Consider the following 11,042-nt stretch of genomic DNA (forward strand, 5'->3'; position numbering starts at 1 on the left):
TTTATTTATAAATTAAGTACATGGATAATTATCTGTGTGAATATTTTATTGTATTTGAAGAATGTGTGAACCGTTTGCCTTTTCTAGGATGGTCACGGCATGACCCGCCCTACTCTGCCTCTGATTTGTTAGTAGCATTTGCCTTCTCTGATGGGACTGGTTAGATTTAGGCATCAATAGCAGGGTAAGCCAATCAACGGCCAAGTAGGGCGGGACTTCGCACCATTTTGCTACGGTTTCCGGGTTGAACGACTTGTTTCCTCAAAGTGAACGTCTTCTTTACGGCAGCCTACTATGGCATTATCATACTAGATTAGAACTGTTTTCGCGAGGATATTGAATTAAGTTAATGGTGGAGTTTAACATTAGGATTGAAAATGACTACGTTCCTACACAGCCAGCAGCTAGGAGAGGGAGAAGGAAGAGCTGGGACAGGAGGATATCCACTTTTTGAAGTGAGGAAAATTACGCCGTGTCTTCACTGCCAGCAGCCAGGAACAGGAGAGGAAGAGGGGACAGGACAATATCCTCTTCTGGAAGTGAGGATTTAACGCTAAATTCCCTTGATACATAGCCTTTTAGATAAAATAGTGATACTGGATGCTAGCTAACTAGGGTTATATGTAGCAAGGGTTTCAAAATGTATAATGCATCAATATTTACAGATGTTTCCAAAGTTTTGAACTGTGACGTTGGTGGGAATCGCCAGACGCCTCCCGATACGATATCATCACAATACTTGTGCCATGATACGCTATGAATGCGATTTTAAACATATTGCAATATTCTGCGATATATTGCGACTTATAACCTTTTTTCCAACTTATATTTTTTCCAATTTCAAATGATGTTCCCAAAAGGAAACAGTTGTTTTAGCTAAAAAGATACAGTTCTCTGTTTGTTCATGTCACTTCAATTTTATTGCTACAAAATGGGATTGTCAAGCTGAACAAATGACCAACACATACAGTATATAATAAAAGATCCATACTTGGCGTCTGTGTATCGATATTGCCACTGAAAATATTGCAATACTATGCTGTATCAATTTTTCCCCCCACCACCTCTAGTGTCATAACCATAGCTAAAATGTAACCATGAGGTCTAGAATATTAATGAAAATGCTGCTTTCTTTCAGAAACTATTGCCTGAGGGATATGTCCATCTGGTGTGCTCCTATGAGGAGGTGGCGCCAGCTCAGTTTAGGGCACATTTTAAACTCCAAATTACTTCAGAAGACGAGGCATTTAAATGGCTGGAGTATTTCCAAACCTCTTCTGGGCAGACTTGGAGGAAGTCTAAAACATATCCAAACTGTGGACGTTACAATGCCTACAGGGTAAGTTACAACCAATGTGTTTCATTTGTTGCAGTCGGTCACATTTACTCGATCAGTCCAAACTGCCTCAACAGTGTTGTGTCCACAAATATGCCTAAGAGATATAGAATTTAACAATTTATATTCTTAATTGATCCCTCATTAAATTACAATTAACACTGTTATTACACACTACACACAGGCCTGAAATACACACACATGCTCAGGCCCTATAAGTGCACTAATGGAGAAATGTCAGAGTTTGGGGGCTGTCAGTGCTGGACCAGCGCCCCGAGGGGGTTCAGTCAGTACCTTGCTCAAGAGCACCTTGGCAGTGCCCAGGAGGTGAATTTGCATCTCTAAAGCTACCAGTCCACACTCCGTACTTTGTTCCAAACGGGGACTTGAACCGGCAACCCTCTGGTTCCCAACCCAACTCTTGGGACTAAGCTATTGCCACCCTACTTATTTGACTGTAGCCTAGTTAAAGTATGAACATGACTTGATAGCCAGTGGTGTAATGTAACTACATTTACTCAAGTACTGTACTTAACTACAAATGTTGAGATACTTGTACTTCACTTGAGTCTTTTCTTTTCACGCCACTTTCCACTTCTACTCCGCTACATTTCAGGGAGAAGTGTTGTACTTTTTACTACACTACATTCATCTGACAGCTTACAATTTACTTTACAACTTAGGATTTCTGCACACAAAACACATTTAGTCTCTAAAATCTGATGTTTTATTATAAATGAAACTAGCCATCAGTATAATGGACTACAACTCCAAATGAAATGATTAGACCATGGGCAGCTGTGGCTCAGTGGTAGGTTGGTGGATCCTTTACACTTTCTAAAATGGGACTTTATACAGTTTCCTGATGGTACTTACAGACTTTTACTTAAGTAACATTTGTAGGACTTTTTCTTGTATTGAGTTTTTTTTACAGTGTGATATTAGTACTTTCACTTAAGTTAAGGATCTGAGTACTTCTTACTAGCACTGCTGATAATGACCTACACTAATAAAATGTAGCTAATAAATTAATAAAAGGTTAACAAAAGACCTTGGAAATGGAAACAAACTCCAGCTTTGTAATAGGTTTTGACTTGGGCTACAAGAAAGCATAAATTAGCTTGATTATGGTGATTCACAATATGCCTTTTTGAAAAAGCTAGAGTTTGCAGCCAGTTGTTTTTAATGTTGATTAATCACAAATTTATTTTTTGTGTCTTAGGTGGACTTAAGGTGTCAGCACAACACCTATCCCAGACCTGTTGTGAAAAAGACTAAAAATATGTCATGTGGTGCCACCATGTACTTGGTTCTGAAAAGGAACGCATGCAGCCACAACAGGAAGTCAAGGTAACTAAGATAAGACTTACCCTCCCTGGCTGGGGCGCATCTACGGGGGGGTCAATTCCGTCCGTCAGTTCCCACCAGGTTCGGCCGATTAGTTGCGTAACAGCTGCAGCCATGACTTATAGGTGAAGTGTCGAAGACCCACGAGATTTCGCAAATTCATGTAGAGTAGAAGCACAAAACCACCAACAGTTTGTGTCCATCCAGAGGAGTAGAGGGGAAACAACTGTGCTGTGTTTTCAACGTGTAGCGCAGGGAGATATGATCCGCCGCAAGCACGCTTTAGTTTGTTTTGAAAATTCACCGGATGTTTAATTTTGTTTCTATGCTTGACTTCCTGTCCCGCACTATCTGCCGTGTGCTGACTGCTGAGGAAGGGACATAGAAGGAAACACACAGAGAGAGGCAGAGAGAGAGGGACAGAGGCAGGGACCGAGAGAGAGACGGACAGAGGCAGGGACCGAGAGCGAGAGACACACACAGAGAGAGGCAGAAAAAGAGGGACAGAGGCAGGGACAGAGAGAGAGACGCACAGAGAGAGGCAGAGCAAGAGAGACAGAGGCAGGGACCGAGAGAGAGAGACGGACAGAGGCAGGGACCGAGAGAGAGAGAGAGACAAACACAGAGAGAGGCGGGACAGAGAGAGGCAGAGTGGCGGGACAGAAGCAGGGAGTGATCAGGAAGAGACAGATGAAGATGACAGAGAGGAAGAAGGTAGGCCTGTAATGCCCTCTGGACCACATGGTATGTTTTTATTGTCCCTGCATAAAAATCGCAGTACAGCAGCAAAACATCATGTCACACAGTAAAAAACGTGTGGCACATGAACAGTAAGTAAGAATGGTCATGTGATTCGTTGTCTGACGTGTTAATATATGAACGGAGATTCGTTCTGCTACTGTACTGGAGCAAACACTTTTGTGTGGACGGAGATCGTTTTGGACGCCAAAAAAAAAATAAAAACATAGAGGTGTGGATGGAGACTAAACTTTGGAAAAGTGTGTACTGATAAGTGTCGTTTCTCCTTCAGGTCCGGGGACCCTCATATTAAGGACGGCTATCTATTGAACGTCTATCTCAGATACGAGCACAACCACCAGTTGTCGTCTGCTGACGCTGTGCGGAAGCGAGACATCTCGGACGAGACCATCGCCAAACTGAAGACGCTCTTTGAGCGTGGCCACTCCCCCTCCACTGCACTGGATGTCATCAAGTATGATCTGCAGGAAGGGGAAAGTCCCCTTTACACTGCTGCAGACCGCTCCATTTGTCCTGACATGTATTTCTGTTACAGGTTCGAAACATCTTCAAATATAATCATTTCAGTATTGGAAAAAAATTGCAGTATAAAAAGATCTTTAAATGCTTATACAGTCGGTTATGGATGTACTGCACACTGTCTGATACTGCTTTGCCTTTTTTTTTCATGCAGACTTTACTACAAGCTTTTTCAGAAAGCTTATACTGCGCCGTCAGAGGGGAAGATGCTGTTAGATCTCAAGGATAAAATTTACCAGTACAACATGGTAAAGGGGGAAACCTGTGCAAAAATGGAAAAAACTGAATGCGGTCAGGCGGTCATTGCCATATGTACCCCAGTCATGAAAAGAGTGCACACCAAGTTGAGAGAGAGTGGGGAAATCATCTTTGTGGATTCATCGGGGTATTGTGAGAGCCGGAACCACCGGATATTTCTTCTTCTCGCCCACTCCACTGTGGGAGGATTGCCATTGGGGGTGCTTATAACAACATCAGAAAGTCAGTCCGCCATTACATCTGGGCTCCGACTCCTGCGAACCCTTTTGCCTAGCAGCAGTTTTTTTGGGAGGGAACAGCCTCAAGTCATCATGACGGATGACTGCAAGGCTCTGCGTCAGTCCCTCCAGGCAGTTTTCCCCGGATCAAGGCTCCTCCTGTGCATGTTCCACCAACTGCAGGCCGTGTGGAGATGGTTGTGGAGTGGCCACAACAGTGTGGCTAAGGAAGACCGACTACAGCTCCTAAATTCTTTCAAGAGCCTTGTCTACCCCAACTCAACCCCATTACTGACAGAACAGTACAACAGATGTCTTGCTGACCCTGTTGCCATTAAATATCCTAAATTCCTCCACTACCTCTTTGAGGTTTGTTGTTTTTCTAATGTTCTGTTATTAGACAGGAAGTGGTGGTTACTCAAATGTACATTACCCAATTTGCCATGCCCTGTCAGGGCCTAAAGACATCAACATGGCTCCTGGGCTCCTACTTTAATTTTCATGTAAATTAGAGCAAGACCGATAAAGTATTTTTAAGGCCGATACAAATACGAATGTATAGTAATTTAAAAATCCGATATGCCGATATATCGGCCGACATACAGCATATTTTGAAAAAAAATACAGAAACGCGTTACAAAACAAACAGATTTCCCTAACGTTTATTATTTGTAATAAATAATAATTCTCACTAAAATAAGGTCATCTGTTTTGTCAGAGCAGGGGAACATCAAAATAAATAAATAATAAATAAAACGTCTAAAAATACAAATTTAAGATATGAAACTTGAAGTCCTTTTGAACAAAAACACATTAACAAAAAAATAATCAGTGTTGCAAACAGGGACGTGGTAGATCGCCCTCTTGTGGACAAACTAGGCAACACCAACACTCATAACATGGTTGACAATCCGTTTTATTTTTGAAATATTCATTCATCAGAATAATTTATTTTTCATAATAAATGATTCCGATGAATGAATATTAAAAAAAGAAAGAAATCGGCCATTATAAATGCTGATACCGATAGATTGGGAAATGCCTAATATCGGCCAATTATATCGTCCCGCCGATTTAACGGTCAGGCTCTGATGTACATACTCTAACCCTAATCCTGCTAGCTTGAACCATCTACAACATCAGAGAAGATTCTTAACTAATGTTCTGTTTGAAATTGACCACAGGTGTACAGGAGACATGAAGAGTGGGCCGTCTGTCTTCACAATGAAATTCCAACGAGAGGGCAAAACACCAACAGTTTAGTGGAGAGTGCTTTCAGAGTGGGCAAGGAGAAGGTCCTCCACAGGCTGAAGCCATACAATGTTACTCAGTTGGTAGATTTTGTAACCACCAGGATGGATGCCCACTACATCCACTGCCTCACCGACACCACAAATAACAGAGTGGCTTTCCTTCATGTAAATGATGTAACTGATGTGGATTGTGAAAAGATTGTACAGGTATGGCTTTATAACACTGTATTGTATTATTTTTAATTCTGAAGTAAAATGTAAAAATAGCAACTATATTGTCTTTTTTTGTTTTTACAGGTAGACGAGAACCACTACGTGGTCCCAAACGCTACAACAGCGTTGCAGTATGACGTTGACATTGCAATTGGATGCTGCACGTGTTCAGATGGAATCACCGGTGCACTATGCAAACATCAGAGTGCAGTTTTGAACAAGTTTGGCCACCATGAGAGCGTCCCGCACGTCCCCACACCTCAGATGAGAAAGCTCTACCATGAGATTGCAACTGGTGAGTTACTATGCCTCTGTCACATTTCAAATCTTCTGTAAACAACTCTGGATGCAGAAATCCATAGACACATGGATTCAAAATAATCTCTGTCTCTCCCTCTAGGTAGTGATGGCTTTTTGTCAAAGGCAAGCGACTGCACCAACTTGAATGCCAGTCCTGGACCAGGTATAATCAATTCTAATCCTTTCAACATTATGGGTTTTTAGAAGCAGCTCGCCTCACAGAGGTCCGTCATACTGACAGAGCTATCTATGGATGTGGCAAGTGAAGCCGTTTGCCTTTGGTTTAAAGGAGCTATGGTGAAAATGCTTCTTGCATGTTTGGCAATTTCTAGTCATAGTGCAACTTTGAAAAGTAAAAAAAATATATGCTTAATACAAACTTAATGCACCAGTAATCGCAATAAGTTTTATTTGTGTTTTACCTGAAGGCACATCTGCAGAGGCCCTTGGAGAGATGCTGGAGCAGTTCTCTAGTAGTCTCAAAGATAAACTACACAATGACCCTCAAACCTTCACAGCACCAATTTGCAACTTTCTGGGAACTTACAAAAAAATGAACGATAGTTCACTTACGTCCGCTCTGCACTGTTTTGGCAAGATGTCCCAGGTGAAATCCAAAAATCGCCAGTCTTCAAAAATGAATGGAACAGCTATTGGTAAAAGAAAGGGGGCATTGAAACCCGGACGACCTCCGAAGTGCCCAAGGAAGGAGCATCTGTATTAAAGGAAAGACGGAGCAGGAAATGTGCAACTCAGTCCCTGTCCAATTGTGTAAAGGAGAAAACATCTGTCCGTAGTAATCACTAGAGCAACTGCAGTGACCTCACGCCTGGACTCCACTCTGAGCTAGTTTTGTACGTAGATACAGTGACATAAACTACTTACAACGGGGCCCCGGTGCACGCTGGTGTCTTGTTATGAAACCAACACCACTAGGCGTTCGCTTTAAAGATGTGCTGAGTTAGACTTGACAGATTGACTTAAAGCAGACCTTACACCAAAGGACTTTTCAAGCAATTCCACCGTTGCAGACTAATTCCGATATCAGAATGTAATCCTTAGCGTCTTGCTGGAGTCGGGGCTCTCCCGTGGTGTCCATCGGTTGGTGTAAGGTGGTCCTTAAACTCAGTCCCAGTCAGTCTTTTACCCATCAGACAAAACGTGTTTGATTATTATCGTAAGTCTTGTAAGTGATGTAAAATCATGTGAACATTGTCAACAACCAACGGGCGCACTCCCTCCAGCACCCTCTAACAGAATGCAGCAAACAGCTAGAGCAAGTATTGTTTATGGTTGCACTAAGCGAAAAGAAAGTTGCCAATTTTCAACCCTTCTGAAGCCAATCATCCAATGGGAGTTTTACCGGGAGATACACGCCAACTTCCGGGTGCTGGAGACATTCATCTGCTTGTATGGCAGATCAGGAAATCGGCAAACTGTCCCTTAAGTCAGCAGTCTTCAACTGAAATAGAGATGGACAAGGGACCCCCAACCGGGCCTACAACAACATGAAGGGTAGCCTAAAGCATTTCTACATACCTTTTTTTAAATGGAATAATAAGCTATTCAAATAATATTTGTTGGTTGGCATGATTTTATAAATCATATTTTGAGGTTATACATACGTAGAACACACTTTAACTGCATCTGTGGATGGCTACCTTAGTGACCATCTTACCTATGGGCCAGTGAGTCTGTTATCAGTGTGGTTTCATATAGTATGCTAATACATATGTCAGAATTCTGTTAAGACATTTCAGTTTATGATGAACTTGACAATAATTGGGAGGCAACCATGCAGTGACTCTGAGGACCCTCAGTTAAAGATCTGTGCCTAAAGTTACCAGCTAACGCTAACACCGTAACTTTTTTTAAGTGAATCTAGTTAAAGTCTTGCGATGTGTGACCCTTCAAGATCCCCAATCTTTACGTACTATGACTTTACCTTAAGATGTAAAGGCGCTGACACACCAACCTGATTATCAGCCATCGGACAGTCTGGCAAGGTCAGTGACGCAAGTCTGTTCGATGTGTTCCGTGCCGTTGGCTGATTTGACATGTTGAATCGGAAGGCGGGCAGTCGGGCTCAATGGCCAATGTGATTGGTGGAGTGCTAACCCTGAAAACAAACGTCTCTCAGAATATGACGAAAATCTTTGGAAGGGATCTTTGTCAATCTGAAATGAAGACAGATTCAGCAACGGCACAGCCTATTTCTCGCTTCAAATGCTTTCTAAAACACGAAACGTGTTTTAGAAAGCATTTGAAGTGGTGAACTGTTTTTGTAAATTGTGATTGATTGAGATTGTCTGGCTTTGAAATTCCGGAGAAGCCAGACCCACGTAACGCGTTCGTCCAATCAGCTGCCGGTTTTATTTTTGGGTGACAACACAGATAAGCTAGGGGGACGTATTCCGTCTCACGCGCGTACAGAACGTGCACGCTCAAGTCGGCGTCGCTTCGGTGTGTTACAAGTTGCTTTTTTGACCAACTCGGGGAGGCCTGTCGAGTTGGTGTGTCAGAGATTTAATATGGTGTCAGACTTCAGTCTTTTCAGAGTCTCCTAGTGGATTGGAGGCATAAATTAGCCGCTGTACATCGTATCATCTCTTCACATGATTAACGAAAGACTTGACATTGGACAACATCAAAAAGTATTCTATATATTCTATTCAAAAGTAAAAAAAAAAAAAAAAAAAGGTGGTAGTCTCAATCACTCACAAGTGTCACTGTTGGAGGGCCCGCTCTGTCAATGCGGCCCCTATCCTATGGGCCCCAGTGCAACCACACTGCCTGCAATGTCTATATTTATGCAACTGCAGAGAGGGAAAATATGGTTACAGTTATAAACTGGCAGTGAGTGTTAATGAGGATTATTATCCTATTTTTTATATATATATATATATATATAGGGGAGGTTGGGGCAAAAAATGCCCTTTCTCTGTCAGAAAGAAACAAGCGCCTGGAATTGAGTAAACACATAACACAAAAAAGAAAATATAGAACAAATAAAGCACAAAAGTCCTCATTTCCCTCTTCCATTTCTTTTTTTCAGGTACGCTGCAGAAACAAAGGGGCTTTGTGCATATATAGGTATGTGTATGTATGTGTACAGTATATACATACATGCATGCATACATACAGTAAATGAACAGTATATGGGGACATTTTGCCACTGAATAATGTGAGATGAAGCTATGTCATCTTTTTGTTGTAATGTTTTTTTGCTCTTTTTGTTCTGGCTGCCAAGTCAGTATGCTGACTCTTTCCCCTTCTCTTTCTAGAGACATAGAAGCCTTTTTGAGTTTTTTCCCACCCAACTCCGTATGTTGGATATGTTTTGAAGTGTCTTTGTGTGTTCTATTCTACCTGCTGTCTCATTTTAACACTTTTTTCAGTGTGAAAGGAATACATGCACATGAAATATGAAATAAAAATGTGATATAAAATTAGAATTGTCTGCTTACGCTTCTAATTTTGTTAGAATAATTCATATTCATATATAATAAGTATTACGCTTAAGTTAAATAGATCTGAGTGCTTTTACATAGTACGTTGGTCAACTGAAGCTAAGATGTTACAATGAAAACAGACATAAATATCAATGTTAGGGCGTATGTTTGGTTTCAACATGGGGGGGGGGCAAGTAGACAGTTATTGTTTTCTGTGCATGTTTTGAGCCCCCTAAACAGCTATTTTTTACTTCTTTTGGTGAGTGGGTTGTCGTTCATATTTTTTGCAGTCGGAAGAATCTACCTGTTTTAAGTATTGTAAAGGGGAGGGACATATCCCCTGCATCTCTCCCAAAATCTACACCTATGAATGCGGATAACACATTTCATCAAGCAGTAATCACCGTAGAATATATACAATATTGTAAGTACAACATTTTGAATTTCAAATTGATTCGTTTGGCAAACAATAATGATATATATCACAAGTTGCCTAGAGGCTGCACCAGTTCCTGCATTCTAGACCACCTTGAACAGCTGCTCATTAACATTCACCTGTTTTATATATATATATATACATATATATATATATATATATATATAGGTCAAATGTTTGGGGTCACTTACAAATTTCCACTCCATTATAGACTGATCTGACCAGATCAGCTGATCTGAGTGGTTGGCTCACCTTGAATGCAACTTCTACGTTGCCCATTATCAGCAACCATTCAGCCAACGTTCCAAAGGCACATTCTGTTTGCTTATCTGATATTATTTAAAAGAACCAACTGAAAAAACATTGGAGAACCCTTTTGCAATTATGTAAGCACATTATGTAATTGGTTAAAAAAAAAAAAAAGAAGCAATGCAACTGATCTCAACTGGTATTCTGTCTATAATGGACTGCAATGGAAATTCTTAAGTGACCCCAAACTTTTGACCGGTAGTGTATATATATGTATGTAGCCTGGGAAAAAGTTCCTGCATGGAATGTGGACTGGTAGGTGAAGCAGTGCCAGTACACCTCCACTGCTGCCCTTGAGCAAAGCATCGAACCCCCAACTACTCTGGGCATTTATTAACATATAGGTCTTGAGCGTGTGTGTAGTCCAGGCCTGTGTAATGTGTTACGAACAACAGAGTGAAAAATTGTTATTTCCTTAACTGGATACATCAAGTATTAATTATTAGTTATTATAAACTGGTTTTGATTATATCATACCATGTATGTCACTGCCTTAGGCAAGGTGAGGCAGCTTTATCTGTATAGCTGCATCCAGAGTCAGGAAACGGGCAGGAACCATCCCTGCAGACCCATCTCACCCCGGATACAACCTGTTCCAGCGTCTCCCCTCTGGTATGCGCTACAGAGCGCTGTGCACCAAAA

The 11,042-nt window shown here is 41.4% G+C and overlaps 1 protein-coding gene across 1 annotated transcript; it reads left to right on the plus strand.

The window, feature by feature from the left end:
* Window positions 1-232: 232 nt before the first annotated feature.
* On the plus strand, window positions 233-7,970 carry si:dkey-75a21.2 (uncharacterized protein LOC794385 homolog). Its single transcript, XM_034880581.1, has 9 exons — window positions 233-539; window positions 1,139-1,339; window positions 2,559-2,686; window positions 3,714-3,977; window positions 4,116-4,806; window positions 5,622-5,897; window positions 5,988-6,198; window positions 6,304-6,366; window positions 6,632-7,970. Exons 1-9 carry the CDS (start codon window positions 378-380, stop codon window positions 6,925-6,927), a joined length of 2,292 nt encoding a protein of 763 aa, XP_034736472.1. The 5' UTR covers window positions 233-377; the 3' UTR covers window positions 6,928-7,970.
* Window positions 7,971-11,042: the final 3,072 nt, after the last annotated feature.

The sequence above is a fragment of the Etheostoma cragini genome, chromosome 9 (assembly GCF_013103735.1).
Source record: "Etheostoma cragini isolate CJK2018 chromosome 9, CSU_Ecrag_1.0, whole genome shotgun sequence".
Lineage (NCBI taxonomy): Eukaryota > Metazoa > Chordata > Actinopteri > Perciformes > Percidae > Etheostoma > Etheostoma cragini.

Bases quoted from the DNA above. Each gene is read 5' to 3' on its own strand.
- si:dkey-75a21.2 (XM_034880581.1), top strand. From the start codon at position 378: ATGACTACGTTCCTACACAGCCAGCAGCTAGGAGAGGGAGAAGGAAGA. The intron at 3,978-4,115 runs GTTCGAAACATC...TTTTTCATGCAG, and splicing joins GACATGTATTTCTGTTACAG to ACTTTACTACAAGCTTTTTC. The intron at 4,807-5,621 runs GTTTGTTGTTTT...AATTGACCACAG, and splicing joins TCCTCCACTACCTCTTTGAG to GTGTACAGGAGACATGAAGA.